General features: G+C 43.2%; 1 protein-coding gene across 1 annotated transcript in view; it reads right to left on the bottom strand.

Moving 5' to 3' along the window:
* Nucleotides 1-4,406: 4,406 nt before the first annotated feature.
* LOC137545652 (thrombospondin type-1 domain-containing protein 1-like) overlaps nt 4,407-18,745 on the bottom strand; it is a 44,672-nt gene continuing 30,333 nt past the window's right edge. The window contains exons 5-6 of the mRNA XM_068267112.1: nt 16,943-17,101; nt 4,407-5,859 (exon numbers count right to left, since the gene is read on the bottom strand). Coding sequence (XP_068123213.1) covers nt 4,538-5,859; nt 16,943-17,101 — 1,481 coding nt within the window. The 3' untranslated portion in view covers nt 4,407-4,537. The remainder of the gene's footprint in view (nt 5,860-16,942; nt 17,102-18,745) is intronic.

An 18,745-nucleotide genomic window follows, 5' to 3' on the forward strand; every position in this document is an offset into this window, starting at 1 on the left:
GCCGAGACTGTTCATCATGCCCTGGGCTCTTGTTGTCTTCATGGTCAATTTAATAAAAATGTGGTTATATGACCAATGCTTTTTCAGCTTCATCCTGGCTCTGAAGGAGGGGCTATACTACTAGCATTTGACAGAGGACTTCATTAACACCTGGAGAGCCAGTGGAATGGGGTCTGATCCACAGAAGCCAGCACTAATAAAATGGCCAATTGCAGTAAATACAGAATTTGTACTCTGGGTCCTGTAGTTTCAGTTTTAAAGGAAACCAGAGACGATTCATAATGCAGATTTGATACTTACCCGGGACTTCCTCCAGCCTCCCGCGGTCTGTCGTCAAGCCGCAATCAGCCCGGTAACTGGTTAAGCCACGTCAATTGGGGTCTTCATGCACAGAAGACCCCGACTGGACTGATGCGACGGAACCAGTTACCGAACCTGATTACAGCTGAATGCCAGACAGCGGGAAGACGGCGAGGGACTCGTATGTGTTTATGGGGCAGGTGGAAGCAGCGGGTAAGTATTAAATCTGCAGCATCAATCGTCTCTGGTACACTTTAAAGATGTAAAAAAAAACCTCCATATTATTTATACTGTGTGAGGTATCTCTGTGTATAGACAATGCTGTTGAACATACAACTCCAGACAGATAGGTCTGATATACTAAGGCATTTCCGGAGATCTCCAAGCATCTCCAGGTGGAATGCATTAAAGAGTCACTGTAGTGATATAGTACAATGCAGTAAATTATTTAGGACACCCAAAACACTTCCTATACCAATTGCTGTACATTGGAATGTAGCCCCACCCTCCCAGTGAAGTCACAGCCTAGGCCAGTGATCTGCAAACTTGGCTCTTCAGCTGTTAAAGGACAACTGAAGTGAGAGAGATATGGAGGCTGCCATATTATTGTCACCATAAAAATCAAATTTCAACAGCAACTGGCCTGAGTGTATTAAGTGATAAAGATGCTAATCCTGCATTCAAAACTTTTTATGCTGTTATGGTTTGGAGTTATCACATACTTTAGGAGTACTGGCCCTAGTGCCAAACAGTGCCAAAGAGTTGAATGCTGGGAGTTCTTTTTATCTATAATATATTCCTCCTCTTCCATTTATTTCCCTGCCTAGCTTTCTTATCTGAAACACCTCTGCTCACTTGTATTTACAAGCAAGGCTGAGGTGACTCAGCGATTGGAGGATAAGACAGTGTAGTTCCTAGTATACACCTCAGTGGGAGTGTCTGAAGACTCTGGGAGGAGGGCAGCTAATGAATACAGAATAAGCAAGAGAAGGGAGGGGGGAAATCAAGAGTCAGGGAGGATATGATGTCAGCATTAGCTTGGCAAGATGGCCACTGCCTTGAATAGGATTTTCTGCTTTTCCTTTATAAAATTCACAAGAATCAGTACGTGGATAGCACAATACACCTGTTATGCAAGTAGAAGTGGTATTTATCTACTTATATATGTTTTTTTTTTTATTTCTAGGTTAGCATGGGTGTCGCTTGCTCTTTAAGCAATACCATTTGCCTGGCAGCCCTGCTGATTCTCTGCCTCTAATACTTTTAGCCATAGCCCCTGAAGACGCATGCAGCAGATCAGGTGTTTCTGACAGTATTGTCAGATCTCACAAGACCAGCTGCATGCTTGTTTCTGGTGTGATTCAGAAACCACTGTAGCCAAATAGACCAATAGGGCTGCCAGGCAACTGGTATAGGTTAAAAGGAAATACATATGGCAGTTTCCATATTCCTCTCACTTCAGTTCCCCTTTAAGAAACTACAAGTCCCACAATGCATTGCAGGAGTCTGACAGCCACATTCATGATTCATAAAGGCAAATACATTGTTGGACGCGTAGTTCCGTAACAGCTGGAGAGCCAAGTTTGCAGATCACTGGCGTAGGGTGATTAGCTATATGGAATTCTCCTACGCAGATCATTCTGGTATACTAGGCATATTTCATACTAGCTTCAGGGCCTTCAGTAACCAAACATTCCACAGAGCTGCAGGACCAACGATGTCTCTGCCAGTGATACATTTCAGAATGCAAATCAGAGTGAGGAAAGATCCTACAATGGGTAAACAAAACACTGACTATTTTTTTAATGGTCTGTTTTAACAAAGAACCAACCACTCAACATACTGTGAAATCGTAAAAGGTTAGTAAATTAGCGATTGCAATTCCCATTCTGGCACCCACAGTGTGAACTGTGTTTTTTTTTTTTTTTTTATTAGGAACTAAAAAACCTCTTGCTTTTGGTCCTGCATGCAACTGCAGTCACACAGTCATTCACAAACCTCTGAGAATCTCTGGTTCTGATGTAATACGACAAAGTACAGGTGACAAACACTAGTCACTCAGTAGCAGGCAAGGAGGTTTAAATTAATCCAAGTTTGCTGGATCACTCCTGGCAGGGATGTCAAACTCCAATCCTGAAGGGCCAAGTAGCGATGAGCAGAAATTTCGCAAAGTCGTAATTTCACATCGAAATTCACAATTACAATGTGAAATAGTAATGCGAAATTTTGTGAAAAATCATAATTAATTTTGTCTGTTGTAATCAGGAAACATGACTTCACGTGATTTTTTGAAAGATTTTCGCATAATTTTGTACCAACTTTATTAGTTAATAGCACAGCCCCCATATGTTCTACTATCACCAACGTTGCTACATATGTTAAGGGAATGTTAAGAAGAGTGGTTATAAATCACAAAAAGTATTTTGCAAAAAGACCTTGTACTTTTTGAGAAAATCGCTTTTGAAAAAAGCAAAAGAAAAATGTTTTTTAAACTAATTTTTCTGAGTTTAAAAAACATTTTTCCTTTACATTTTTAAAAGCGGTTTTCTCAAAAAGTACATAAAAGTACATGGTCCTTTTTGCGACTTGTACCCAATATTCTCCTTAACATATGTAGCAATTGTGGTGACAATATCTTGTATGGGGGCTTTGCTATGAACCGCTAAATTTGTCCCAAAACGACTCAAAAATTTGGTGAAAATTACGCGAAATTACAAATGATTTCACAAAATAATTTGAATTTACACATACAGTAGTAACTACGCAATTGCAAAAATTTACATAAAATTCTGCGTACCGGTAATTAGCTGATTATGATCATCACTAGGGCCAAGGTCTTCACATCTTTTTTGTCGCAGCTCAAATTAATTGATGGAACTGAATCAGCAAAGGTGTGGTTTATGCAGTAGAACACATTTCTCCATTTCTCAGTCCCTCCTAAACACTGACATGGATGTGGCCCTGGAGGACTAGGGCTCGACACCCGTGATTTATGGTATCTCCATGTGAGATGAGAGGAGATGCCTTAGTAAATCAGGCCTAATGCTTCATATTTTGCATTTGGGTGAGGACTATTATGATACTTCAACACTGTCCACATCATAACTATCTGTTCACGAACCAGGAACACTCATTATCTCTGTTGTATTTTTCTCTTTGCATTTCTAGAACCAATGTACTGTTAAGTTTATAGGTGCCGATATACATACAAGAAGAGCTAACAGCAGTGTTGAAGTTCAAGCTTGTGCTTACTGCTCGGTTGGATTGACGCAAAAATAATGACGTTTCCTATGTAGAACTTTAGAATCCTGATCAGAATTATTTCATTTATGCATCCCGATTAATAGATAAATAATACGTGTTCACATAATTAATAGGTTTTTATATAGGAGGATCTGTTTAAGTGATGAATCCACAATGCAATTCTTGAGTTCAAAAATTCAAAATCATACTTTATTGTATCAAAAGGATTATCAAAAGGTAAAATTGTTTGTTCGTTGTCCGGACACTAGTCTGTTTCGGGATGTGCACACTCTGTTTGCAGCTGAGGATCTACTTGCCAGGCATCAGTAGGGTGCCAGATTGTATCTGGTGGGAACGGATGCCCCAACATTTTTCTAGACTTATAGACTATATATATTTGTCACTTTGTAAAGGCCTGATGAAGGGTTAGCAACCCAAAATGGACTAGTGTAGTTGCCTGAAATGTACGGTTTCATCAAGCAAAGCATATTGTGTCTACTATCTGTCAAAACGGAATAATCTTCTACATTCATGTTATAAAGAATTTTTATTTAGAAACAGAAAAAGTTTTTACCTTTTGATAATCCTTTTGATACAATAAAGTGTGATTTTGCATTTTTGAACTCAAAAATTGCATTGTGGTTTCATCACTCAAACAGATCCTCCTATATAAAAACCTGGTGTTGCCTTGAGTGTGGTGGCTTGCTCAAGTGTGTATCTTCCTAATACCTACTTCTTGGTGAGGGTATTTTTTTCTCATGACTCACTCCCAATAAATACTGGAATACACATAATTAATAGTCACATATTTGATTAACGGGGTGCGAACATAAAAGACAAACTCACATTTGGCACTTCAGAACTTCCACACAGCAAATTCCATTATTCGTATTTGAATCCACCCGAATGCAAATACCAACACTAGCTAACAGGTCGACAATGTGCAAAGTATACAAAAATAAAAAACAAAATACACTCAAGTGAAACTGTCCGATCAAATCACCAGTCTCTCAATGCTTAATGTACTTGTGTCATCTTCTTCATTCGAAGCAAAATATCCTGGTAAGTCAAGCATCTGCTGCTCAGCCTCTGTGAGCCCAAATGTAGAATTGTCATAGAAAGAATAATCTGCGGCCCAAGGGAAGCTTTGGCACTTTTCCCGTCGGGGACTGCTCCTGTGGTAATTATCCTTAGGAGAAAGCGAGACATTCTGAGGTGACGAGCCTTTCTTCAGTCTGTTATGCTCTGGTCGCTCAGTTCTTGTTGGTCTGCCAGTAGTATGTCTGCTAGAGAGGAGATCATGTCTTCCCTCCCCTGATTGTACGTAGGGAACCTTCAATAAATGTCCACTTGCTTCAGTGGGAAGGGAGACGCCCCTTGTGAGGTTTTGTGGACTTCTCTCCATTTTGACTAGATTTTGCTTTGGCCTTTCTGCTGTGGAATTTTCCCACATCCGGGTCCTTGAGTTGTACATCATTGTCTGTCTTGGAGAAAGGGAGGTTAGACTTCTTTCCCTGTAAGGTTTAGCATGCTTAGTTTCATGAAAACTAGACGTTCTGCGGAAGTTATTTTTCTGATAAGCTCGGTCATGTTTTGGTTTAGTATCAGTGTTCTTAAGGTGGGTTGTTTTGGGCAAGGTTTGGTTTGAGTTTAATCCTGCTGCAGGTAGAACTTTGGCATAAGGACTTTCAATAACATTCCTACTATGGCTGTGTTTTTGCTCCAGAAATGGTGACTGTATCCTGAACTTATTTGCTGCCATCTCCTCCGAGTTGTTAGAGACCACTGGTGGGGTCATAGCGGTATCCACAGCCGTGTCGGCCATCGGGCTCTGGGAGACATGATATAATTTTGTGGCCTCCTTAAGGCCCTTCTGTTTCATCTCTTTTAGCTGCTGCTGGGCAAGTCGGTAACTGAAAATAGGTGGGATTATCTTCTGACTGTTTGCTTGAAGACCGTCATTTTCAGTAACAGCTGCATCATCATCAGCACCATGAGGAGTTGGTCTATGGTTTAAAGGTATGTGGACTCCATCTTCCATGGTTTCTGGAAGACAATCCCCAATCTCAGAGAAGCTCCCCCGCATTTGGTAGATGTTCTCCTCATCTGAGTTCTTCCGACAGCTTACCGAATGGGAAGAGCTGTGCCTGGCTGATGGACTGCACTTTCCAGCTTTCCCAAACTTCCTCCAAACGGTGATCACCACCGTAACGAAGATGATGAACAGACAGAGGGAAATCCCTGTGATGGTCACAGTGTTGCTTGTCTTATGGTCATTCTTTGTATCAGTGGTAACTTTGCTTGAAGGTTTTATGGCTAAAGCAAAAGAAAACACACAAATATGTTAGATTAACGGATGTGGCAAAAGTGTGTTATATATTAAAAGAAACAGATCAAGTCTAAGACCCCAAAGATAACATAAAATATGTGCTTATTTTGTAGGGCAGCACAAAAGTATTGAAAATAGGCACAGTGTACAGTAACAGCCCTGCAATGCCACCCGAGGGATCGGGTCTAGATGCCCGCCAGGCGACAAGCCTTGTACATTGTAATAACCCTGAATACCTTAGCCAACATGCAATGTGAGATATTTCAAGCCTTTATTTGTTATAATTTTGATGATTATGGCTTATGGATTATGAGAACTCAGACATATGAGGTAGTGTAACTTGCTTAGCGCCTTCATCTGATTGTAACAATAATGGCTGTGCATCAGTGATTTACCCACCAAATAACTCGAGCGAACTGTCAAATGTAGTAGATGTGGTACTTGGAGTAGCACTGGTGGCTGCGGAAGATGAGGTGTTCTGTGTTAAATAGTCAACCACGTTCTGACAATCTTGGGAGTTGATGGGACGTGCCTTCTTCTGAGCACTGTACTTTGGTCCAAAATCACATCAGCACAACCTCGCACAGACCTGCCAGGTGGCCTTCCTCTGGGTCTGCCTCTACCTCTGCCTCTACCTGTTTTGTCCGTTTTCTCCATATCGGGGGTATGAAGTGAAAGGTATGCACTGACTTGACTAATACAATGTGCAGTCACACAGGTGCAGTTAACATGTATGCACGGAGTGGTATATCACACTGCGTGCACTCACCTACGTGAGTGGGTGCACTGAACACAACAGGTAGGCATATGCAGTGATGGGTATTACAATGTGCACCTGTCACACACAGACAGGTACCGGACAGGCACAGTGAAACTGCGTGTGCTCACGTAGATAGGTGGGTGCACTGTGAACAACAGGTAGGTATATGCAGTGATGGGTATTACAATGTGCACCTGTCACACACAGACAGGTACCGGACAGGCACAGTGACACTGCGTGCACTCACGTAGGTAGATGGGTGCACTGAAATGAACAACAGGTAGTAGGTATATGCAGTGATGGGTATTACAATGTGCACCTGTCACACACAGACAGGTAGCGGACAGGCACAGTGACACTGCGTGTGCTCACGTAGGTAGGTGGGTGCACTGAAGTGAACAACAGGTAGTAGTTATATGCAGTGATGGGTATTATAATGTGCACCTGGCACTGGCACAGCCGTAATTATACCACGAAGGGGCCGTAGGCCAGCAGCAACTAACTGACAGGGCTGTATATAATGCAAGTGGGACACACACACACACACACACACACACACACACACACACACACAAAATAGATCACAAGAAAAAAGATTAGCTCTCAAAAGAGCTGTTGAGGGGTGCTTTTTTAGCAATAAGAATCAGGAAGGAGCAAGCTAACAAACCTACAACAAGAACCTAACTAAGCTTTCCCTATGAGAGTCTGCAGCAGCTTTCCCTTCTCTAATTAATGCAGGCACACGAGTGAGTCCGATGCCTGACGCTGCCTGCCTTTTATAAGGGGGGGGGGGGGGGGGGCGGGCTCCAGGAGGGAGTGTAGCCTGATTAGCTACAATATGCCTGCTGACTGTGATGTAGAGGGTCAAAGCTGACCCTCATGATGCACTATGGGGGCGAACCGAACTTCCAGAAAAGTTTGTGGTTCTCCGCGATCGCGAACCCCGGAAGTTTGCCAGGAACCGTTCGCCAGCAAACGGTTCAGGCCATCTCTAAACATAAAAGCATTCGCACATATTAAAAAACAGATTAGGTAAGTCGCTCACATAAGAGGTCCCTTATCACAAGGCACCCCAATCCATAGAACACGCTCTAATGTTTTAGAACTGGTGCCATCGGTCTCCTACTCGACCAGTTTTGTTTATTAGCGGCGTCGGGGGTGTCAGAGAGCAAATGGTTCACACCTTTTAAATAAACTCTTACCTTAAAGCCACCCCCTCTATGGAGCAGGAGGTTGGCCGATGCCCTCTATAACAGTGGGAGGGGTTATCTGTACAGATCACTACAGCAGTGGGAGGGTTTTCCATACAGATCCCCATCACTATAATGGGAGGAGTTCAGATGGCCATGATCCTGCCTCATAACTGTGAGGGTTTACTGGCCAAGTCCCGCAGTGGTAAAAGGGAAGACTAGTCACCTGGCCATAACGGGTAAAACAAACTTGATATAAAATATCAGATTTTGTGATCGTATGACCACATCACTTGATTGGAAGTGGTAAATAGTAAAGTCTACAGTGGGAACTGGCAATCAAGTTCTTCTAAATATCACCAAATCCCCACCATATGATCATGTTCCCAGATAGGTGAACCGACAGCTCTCAATCACCCAGAACGCATGACCACATGACTCATCATGTCACTGTGAAATGTATATTTAAAATGCTCAAAATAGTATGAACACTTTCAAATATTTACAACCCTATAAAGAGGGATCAATATTGTCTTCATGTAAAGAAAGACAAGACACAGAACATTTATATCGAATATTGTGCTTTTCTCCTAGAGGACTCATGCCAAAAATGCAGCCACTAGGGTGCTCTCCATAGGCAGTAAGGGTGTCTCTTGCCCAAGGACTCCTTACTGAATAGGTGCTGGCTTACCGAACAGGAAGAGCCGAGATTCACACCCTGGTCTCTTGTGTGAGAGGCAGTAACCAACCAGTACAATATCCAGCCACTGCTCGATAGTGTAAATGTAAAATCTAAAGCCCACTAGATACAATGAGGTGGAGTCCTCCAGGGTGAACAGGATATCCCTTCTTTAAAGTGCTTTATTTACATTTCTTTATATTAAACCAAGAAATTGTTAAAAGGTACAATTAACATGAATCCAATAGCAAATTACAAACAAAACATAAATAACTAAAATTAGAATTAAAACATTCTAAGAATTAAGAGATAAAACAGTTTAAATCTAGTTCCACATTAAATCCACTAGGTGTCAGTGTATCCTTGTTAAAAATCCAGAACCTTTTCTAGCTTAGAGATTTCCCTCAGAGCTCTTTTCCACTAGCAAATCGCCAAATTCAAACGCAAGCGATTGCTATTTTTCATTTATTGCGATTGCAATTATGCATTTATCTTTAACCACTTAAGGACCAGGGGTGTTTCATCAGATCTGTGCAGCGTGGGCTATTAACCACCTCGGCTTTCTGATTCCCAAGGATTTCTGTGCAAAAAGCGGTACATTTAATTTTCAGCACCTTTTTTCCTGTAACTTACCAAAATGAGCCAAGCAAGAGTTTAGTATACATTCTGAGTATAATAAAAGTGTCAAACACTAATTCTTGTCAAAAATAAAATAAAATGTATTAATAACTAACTGAAATACCTTGCATTTTTCCTCAATGCAGAAATATAAAGAAAATGCAGAAATAAATAAATCAATGCAGAAATAAATAAATGAAGGCAGAAACAAAATTATACAGGGTACAAGTATACCTTAGAACACTTCTTTAGTGTGGTAGATCTTGAAGCATGGTAATGCGCAAAGTGGCACGTCACAATCTGGGCAGTAAGTGCGGGTCTCTTTCCGCATCTTTTTGCCATCCTTGTCCTTCTTATTGCAGCAAACAACGCACCTTCTTGTAGGGTTTGCTTTCTGTGAGGTCGGTGGCAAGTACTCCACAAAGTGTCTCCCTGAAAGCCGTGCCGGATTCACGACATATGATGCCCTGCGCCCCGGTCTAGATGTTGACTCTGGTGGGGGGTACTTCATGCAGATTGCTTCCGTCAGCTGCCAGACAAAGTCATGGTGGGGTACAGGCCTTACACAGCTTTTCTTGTAGAGCACATAGCCATTCCACAAACACTGCTCAAGTAAGTGGCGGAAATTTTTTTTATAATATTTCCGCTGCTGCTTGCGGACAGCCGGATAGAAAGTCATGGCTCCATCAGCCCTGTCCACACCCCCCATAGTGTTGTTGTAATCCAGTATGGCTTTGGGTTTATCCACCTCCTGTTTACTCCTGTTGGTGGTGCGGACAGTCTCGGCATTATGAATAGTGCTGAGGACACATACATCACGTTTGTCCTTCCACCTTAGAGCCATCATTTTGCCTTTCTGCCAGGCAACGACCTCCCCCTTTTTCAGCTTCCTGGCAGAAAAGGCCGGCGGCAGATTCCGACGGTTAGCCCTCAAGGTACCATAGGCATCGGTTTTATGCTGGACCAGGTAATCAAAAAGTTCAGGGGAGCTGTAGAAATTGTCTGTCGTCAGGCAGTACCCCTGATCCAGCAATGGCTCAATTTGGGTTAGGACAGAGGAGGTGGCACACTCAAACTGGCTGAACTGAGGGGCAAATTTGGTGCCTTTGCCCGTGTAAATTACAGAGTTCCAGATGTACCCGGAGTTGGCCTCACATAACATAAACGACTTCACCCCGAAGCGTGCCCTTTTTGATGCAATAAATTGCACCCAGCTCAGTCTCCCTTTTCGTCAACCGTGATGTCGCGATCTGGAACATACACAGCCTTGAAGTTCGCAACAATCATCTGGTATATGTCCCAAATTTTTTTCAGCTTGGGTGCGGGATGGGTGGCCTCATTAAACTCCTCGTTGTTTCCGAAGTGCAAATACTTCATGATGAGGGTGTACCGTGGCTCGGACATAACAGATCCAAAGAAGGGCGTACTGAGGATCTTATTAGTGGTCCAGTACCACTTCTGCAGCGGCTTACCAACAACTCCCTGGAGGATGACGAGCCCCAGGAACACCCAGATGTCGTTGCTGGTCACAGGTTCCCACTTCCTGCTCCGCGAGAACCTGGGTAGAGAAGATTCCTGCTGATGTTGCGCTGCATAGCGATTCGTCTCCTCAACGATCTTGCGGATGACGTCATCAGTCAGGAAGAGCTCCAGAAAGGACAGCGGACTCTCGTCGCACGCGATCTTCTGCCCGGGTGCCCCTGTGAAGGGGAACCTGGGTGGCGGAGCTTGAGTGGGGCTCCCCAGCTCACACCAGGTGCGTGCGACCGTCACTGGCTCCTCGGCTTCCTCATCACTGGTCTCCGTCTCCGAAGACAGGTTACCGGGAACCTCGCTGTCTGTCGATTCCTCTAGGAGCTCGTCTTCGCTGTCGCTTGCCTCGAGGACATCAAGCAATTCCTCGTCACGCACACGCCTCCGGGAGGACGAGGCCATGACCCCAAGCAGGGTACGGGGTCACGGGCAGCGACAAAAAAAACACACAAAAAAAACCCAGCAAAAGCAAACGCACAGGGATCACAGCGTCTTGAAAAAGACGGAAAGCAATACGCAATCTGACAGTAATATGAACGAAGCTAAGGCTGGAAAAAAGCAGTAATCGCACAGAAATCGCACAGAAATCACAGATGCTAGCTGACAACAGACTAACACTGGACGCTGGGGACTCTGAAAGAGGGAGAGCCAGTAACTGTTCAGGGCTTTTATTGAGAGCTGACAGGTGTTTGTGTTTGTGCAAACAACTTTTTGAATTACTGTAGCATGATTGGATTACATAGAGTTTGTTTCCCTATGTAATCCAATGATGCTGTCGCCGCGACGGACACTAGGGGGAGCAGGAGCCGGCGTCAGAGGAAGTGGCTGGGCTACGCCATCTTCCCTGACTGCCGGATCTCCGTAGGCTTGCGGAGAGAAGAGGGGAGCGGGGACCGGAGGATCGGGGGAGCCTGGGGAGCCTGGGACCGGCGATCAGAGCCCAGCAGGAGGGAGAGGGAGCCCCGCAGCAGCCGCAGCAGCACAGAGAAGGCGGCGGAAATTATGCGCTGCACAGCGGTGAGTGGGGACAGCGCTGGACGAGCTGAGCTCGTCCTAAACACTAACAGCAACTTTTTCTTGGACGAGCTCAGCTCGTCCAGAACGCTAGGGTGGTTAAAGAGAATCTGTATTCTTAAAATCGCACAAAAGTAAACATACGAGTGCGTTAGGGGACATCTCCTATTACCCTCTGACACAATTTCGCGGCTCCTCGCCGCATTAAAAGTGGTTAAAAACAGTTTTAAAAAGTTTGTTTATAAACAAACAAAATGGCCACCAAAACAGGAAGTAGGTTGATGTACAGTATGTCCACACATAGAAAATACATCCATACACAAGCAGGCTGTATACAGCCTTCCTTTTGAATCTCAAGAGATCATTTGTGTGTTTCTTTCCCCCTGTTCTCATGCACTGAAGTTTCAGGCTGCTCGTTTCTTCCTGCAAACAGCTTTGCCCTTGTCTGAAATTCTTCAGTATGTGAAAGCCCCAATATGCACAAATCATTAGCAAATATGACCCCAATATGCACAAATCCTTCAGCAGAAATGACCCCAATATGCACAATTCCTTCAGCAGAAATGACCCCAATATGCACAAATCCTTCAGCAGAAATGACCCCAATATGCACAAATCCTTCAGCAGAAATGACCCCAATATGCACAAATCCTTCAGCAGAAATGACCCCAATATGCACAATCCTTCAGCAGATATGACCCCAATATGCACAAATCCTTCAGCAGAAATGACCCCAATATGCACAATCCTTCAGCAGATATGACCCCAATATGCACAAATCCTTCAGCAGAAATGACCCCAATATGCACAAATCCTTCAGCAGAAATGACCCCAATATGCACAAATCCTTCAGCAGAAATGACCCCAATATGCACAATCCTTCAGCAGATATGATCCCAATATGCACAAATCCTTCAGCAGAAATGACCCCAATATGCACAATCCTTCAGCAGATATGACCCCCATATGCACAATCCTTCAGCAGATCTGAAAAGAAAACCCCATTTACTCACCTAGTAAGAAGACCTCCTGTCACGATCTCCTCCTGTCCCGACCTCCGGTCCCGACCTCCTTGTGGCGCGCAACTCCGTCGGCTCCTCTTCCTTCCCGACGTCACGTCCTGCCTGCACTACACTGCAGGGCTACGGGAAAATGGCCGCCCGAAGCCCTGCACTGGTCCGGCGGCCTCTCTGATAGGCTGCCGGCCAGCGGCAGCAGACGTGACGTCACACGCGCAAACGTCACACGCGCGCCGAAACCACTGACACCCACTACCGGTGTAGTGTCAGAATGGGCAGCCCTGCAGCACCGGAGCCGGGACTGAGCCGCGGCAAAGGGGAAAAAGAGCCGCTTGCGGCTCCGGAGCCGCAGGTTGCCGACCCCTGCCATAGACCCTGAACAAGCATGCAGCAGATCAGGTGTTTCTGACCATCCATTGTTGTCCCTGCAAGCTAGCCACACCTCCAGATCCGCTGGAATGCTGGTCTATGTGGCTGCAGTAGTGTCAGAAGTACACCAGAAACAAGCATGCAGCTAATCTTGTCAGTTCTGACATTAATGTCACCCAGTGCATCACTGCTGAAATATGCAAATTATCCATTGTTGTGCCTGTAAGCTAGCCACACCTCCAGATCTGCTGGAATGCATGGATGTGTCAACTTGTTTATATTACAGAGCCACAATGATCCAACATACATACAGTCTGTTTCGGATTCATTGATCCTCATCTGAAAATCCGAAACAGTCTGTATGCTGGATTATTGTGATAATTCTCTAGTAATAAGCAAGCATGTGATTTATAGAGGAAAGTCATCTCATTTCATAAATGGGCCTCCCAGATTGGTAACACAATCCCATCTCTCCAGGCATCAGAGGTGTCACAGGTGTAGATCCAGCTGAATGCTCAAGGACCAATCTTATATTTAATAATCCCTGAAGATTTCTATATGTCAGGTTTTCACCCCCGGGACATTGTAAAAGTCAGTGCTGGTGAATATGAGAGGAGACGAGTCACTGGGATGGAAAGGGATACCGAGTTGTGATATGTGAGGAATGTTCATATACAGTGTCTGCTGCCAGCAGATTTATGTCCATGTTACTCACTGCATTGCCAGTTCATGGCCTATAGGACTCATAACCACCTTTACGTTCTATTTAATCTGCTTGCCCTTGTGGCAGGGAACACACTAGGCAATGTTACTCACTGCATTGCCTGTCCATGGCCTATAGGACTCATAACCACCTTTACGTTCTATTTCATCTGCTCGCCCTTGTGGCAGGGAACACACTAGGCAAAAACGCTAACCTTGCGGAAAACGCACATAGTGCAAGTCAATGGGCCGCATTAAAAAACGCATTTGCTTGTGTTCTGCAATGTGCGTTTTTAAAAAGCTGCTTTTGCTGCATATTTTTCAAAATCGCACATAATGAAATTCAATGGTGACACAGAGGTATTGTGTTCTAGTGTGTTTTGTATGTGTTTTTATATTTTTGATCATGTATTTCCGCTTCCTGTTGACTTCCTAGTGATGCAAAAAATGAATTAAAAACGCATGCAAAACGCATATGCGATTTATATATGTGAACAGCAAATGCATTAAAAAGCACACAAAACTCAAGAAAAACGCATGTGCGGGAAAAACACACTAAAAACGCACAAACACATATGCAGCAAAATGCTAAGTTTCCCGCACTGCCTGGTGTCTTCCCAGCCTGTAGGTTTCTAATAGTGCTCACGCCTCTATTGGTATTCTCTGATCAGATTCGATCAGAGAGGGATCTATTGGATGATCGCATCGCATCTGCTGCCCCATCTGCTAAAAGTATGGGCACCTTTAGTGATATGGATTGTGAAGTGCTGTGGGAAATGAGTCAGTGCTATACAGCAAAAATACAAAACAATTAGTAGGACTAGGTGATCCATAACAAAAGATACAATTGTAAAAGGCAGTAAGGGCTCTTTCACACTAGCTAACACATGCACAAATCCGATTTCGTGCATGTGTTATGACCTACGGCATGACGTCAGGAAGTTGCGGTGCGACATGTATCAGCGACGCTAGCAGGGCCGGATTCACCATCAGACACTGTAGGCACATGCCTCCGTGCGCCTGATAATGGAAAGGCGGCTCGCTCCCATCCCTGAGTGCCTCCCTCTCTTCTGTCCCTGTGCAGAGGCGCAAGTCAAGTTTAAATGAGAGGCTACTCACCTGACTCTCAGCATTCCACTGATGAAATCTACCTTCAACCGGGGGAATCTCTAGCTACCTAATACTTTGGGTTACCTCTAGCTACTTAATACTGAGAGAACCTCTGGCTACCTAATACTAAATGGCACCTGTAGCTACCTATGCCAGGAAAGGGAAGTAAGGGAGAATTGACTGCTGGGACAGCCAGCACACCTGCGGTGCAGTTTGGTGGGGTAGGTTCATGGAGGGCAAAGTCTAGGGTGCCAGGAGATCTGTGCCTTTAGGCGCCTGTGATGTAAATCCGGGCCTGGGCACTAGTTCTAATTCACCTGACGGGAAACCGCTTGCGTCATACGATTAAAAGCTCCCAGATGCGTTACAATGTAATGCTCTGGAACGCTTTACTCTAATGTAAAAGGTAACACGAAAGCCAACAGACTTTCATGTTACCTTTCTTACCACATCCTAGGTCATTTCTGTCAAAATGGACGGAACAGCTCCTAGTATGAAAGAGCCCTGACTGCAGGACAAATCCAGCCTCACAGTAATGGTTCCATTACTTACTGTATAACCTTCATAGAGCTGACTGTTCTGACAGGAGCAAATGTTCCCGCCACAAAGCTGTCTTTGCTCACGAATGCCCACTTATCAAGACTGAACAGGAACAGCTTGTCATTTATGAACAGGGATGGTTGAAAACGCAAATTTACGATTCCACCTTCTGACAAGCAACTTTCCGATTCCACCTTCTGACAAGCAACTTTCCGATTTCCGCAGAATAAAATTCAGATTTCCGCTGTGTTTTGGGATTTTTTTGCCATTTTTGTTAAAAAAAGGTAATCATAGAAAAAAAAAGTTGTTTTTTGCAGAATCAGCTATGTTTTGCGTGCATTTCCGAATTTTCCGATTGGCCTAAAATGTCTGTGGTATTCCATTTTCCATGGTAAAATACTGATTCTCCGATTGGCCCAATACTTCAGAGTCTTGTGATTGGCCTAAAATTTCTGAGTTTCTGTAATTATAATTATTATTTAGTATTTATATAGCACCGACATCTTCAGCAGGGCTGTACAGAGTATATTGTCTTGTCACTTAACTGTCCTTCAGAAGAGCTCACAATCTAATCCCTACCATAGTCATATGTCTGTATGTATCGTGTAGTGCAGGGGTGCCCATTAGGTAGATCGCTATCTACTGGTAAATCTCGAAGGACTTCATGGTAGATCCCGATTCCACTACAGTTTCCATTCTGTATATACAAATGTGCTCCTAAAATTGTGCATAGGTAGATCATTTGGACTTGCAAATTTTTTAAAGTAGCTCACAAGCTGAAAAAGTGTGGGCACCTCTTGTGTAGTGCATGTATCGTAGTCTAGAGCCAATTTAGGGGGAAGCCAATTAACTTATCTGTATGTCTTTGGGGTATGGGAGGAAACCATAGTGCCTGGAGGAAACCCAAGCAGACACAGGGAGAACATACAAACTCTGTGCAGATAGTGCCCTGGCTGGGTTACGAACCTGAGGACCCAGCGTTGCAAGGCGAGAGCGCTAACCACTACGCCACCATGCTGTAATGCGATATTTCACAAAAATTCCAATTTCTGTGTACCAATTTCCACCGCAGAAAGACGATTTCCAATCGGAAACTCAGAAATCAGAATTCCACAAAATTCAGAAGCTCATCGCTATTAATTAATATTCAAGTGGCACTGCAAAACCATATAGAAAAATGTACTAAATTATAGGATATCCAATTTTACGTTAATTATCCTGATTTTAGCATTAGAAACACTTCCTATATCTATATATTGCTGTATTCTGGTATGTAACCCCACCCTCCCAGTGATGTGTAACCTAGGCTGTTTAGTTATGCAGCCTTCTGCTCAAGGCTATTCTGGGGGACAAGGTGTGGTTTCTGCTCAACTTGGAACATACAACACTCAAATAAACCTGTGATAAATTTCAGAATGTAAATCAGGGTGAGGAAAGATTTTACAATTGGGCAAACACTGACTTAATAATTTCTAAAGTCATAATGTAAAAAATAAATATATTTTATTCATTATTAAGTTCCTCCTTAAGACTCACTTGAACAGTCTTCCAAAGAGCATGGTGAGGTCTCCTTTGCTGCCCCATTGCAAAGAGGCCTGAAGGATGAGGATGATAGGCAGGTTCTGTAGCGTTCCCGGTGGCCATCCCCACATGTGGTGCTGCAAGAACTCCACGGCTGCCAGAGGCTCCAAGTCTCTAACATTGACAGAAAACAAAGAGAACCAGCCATAAAGACTTTTACTAGATCAGCTGAGTGTAACTATACAAGAGCAATCACTTCAGTAATTGTAATCTCACATGGAAAATCCAAAATATGGTTTATGCATATGAAAAATATAAAATGAAAAAAAATGTGAAGGAGGTGGACTGACCTTCACAACAGACACAAAGTTTTTTTTTTTTTTTTTAAACCATCTTTTATTGAAGGATAATATCATTACAATATCAACTTTTTCTTACCATGCCTAGAAAGAAACATCTTTTTTTACATAGTATTCCACTTTTCAAACTTTCTAACAATGTTTACTTTTTTCTTTCAGTTTAACATTTTGTGCTAGGTGATCTTAAGCCATCCTTTTTTTCCCCTTTCCCCCCCCTCCCTTTCCCTCCCCAACATTTTCCCTCTTAACATTTGTGGATAGGCAGTGATGGACACCCCTTCTTTGATGGGGTTGTTTGTCTTTCTGTATTTTCTCTTCTTGTTCTGTGTTTTCAAAATCCTTTTCATAGAATCTTTATTCAGCCTTTCTTTACCTGGTAGAGCATTCTAATTTCCCCAGTGTGCCGTTCAGTTGCTCCACACAATACCATTCTGTATACTTAAATGGTTCCATAATTAAGTCAATTTCTAATCTCTTATAATAAAATATTATAAATTTCTTCCATTTTGAGAAAAATCTTTTAGTGTATTTTGACTTATGTGCCAGCACTATAATTTTTTCCCGTTCAAATAAAAATCTCAATTCTTTTTTTATTTCCCCAATTTGTGGAGTCGTTGGGAAGATCCACCTATTAAATATTACCTTTCTTGCTGCTATTATTATTGTGTGGACCAACTTATTTGGCACCTCATCAGATTTATTGCACTCTCCTCTACTATAATAATTAAACAGCAACATGAGTGGGTCTTTTGCTATATTTTTCCCGCACATTTTTTTAATCAGTTTGCACACTGAATCCCAAAATTTTGATATTGTTGGACATTCCCACACACAGTGGAACAGATTTGCATTCGCCAGCTTGCACTTTGGGCACTGTGGCTTATATCCAGATGGTGGTGGATTTCTATACCTGATATCGAATGCATATTTTGCCCTATGCAAAAAAAGTAAATGGGACTCTCTCCACACTTCGTATGTGATACAACCTCTAACTTCCATCAATCCTTGCAGAATTTTCTTTGGGATGTCTGGATCCTTCATAGTATGTCCCCATTTCTTTAACCCTTGATGTGCAATTCCCTCCGCCCCCCACGCCCCCATGTCTTTGTATATATTTGACAAGGTCACATTTAGATTGCCTGGTTTAATTAATTTATCAAATTTTGTTATTTCCAGTATTGGATCTATTTTCTTAATAATTGAGGAGCAAAAGGAGGTGATCTGGGCATAATACAAAAAGTGTACCGCAGGGATATCGTATTTATCTCTTAATTCTTTAAATGTCATCAATCTTTTTTCTTTTAGATTACATATGTGTCCCAACATTACTATCCCCTTTTCTTCCCATTTCAAAAAACCTTCATGCTGTATTGTGGGGGGGAATTCAGGATTACCCCATAGAGTCATATATTTGGATATTCTATATGGTAAGCCTGAGAGTTTTCTCACCTCTCTCCAG

Source organism: Hyperolius riggenbachi, chromosome 2, assembly GCF_040937935.1.
Source record: "Hyperolius riggenbachi isolate aHypRig1 chromosome 2, aHypRig1.pri, whole genome shotgun sequence".
Taxonomy (NCBI): Eukaryota; Metazoa; Chordata; class Amphibia; order Anura; family Hyperoliidae; genus Hyperolius; species Hyperolius riggenbachi.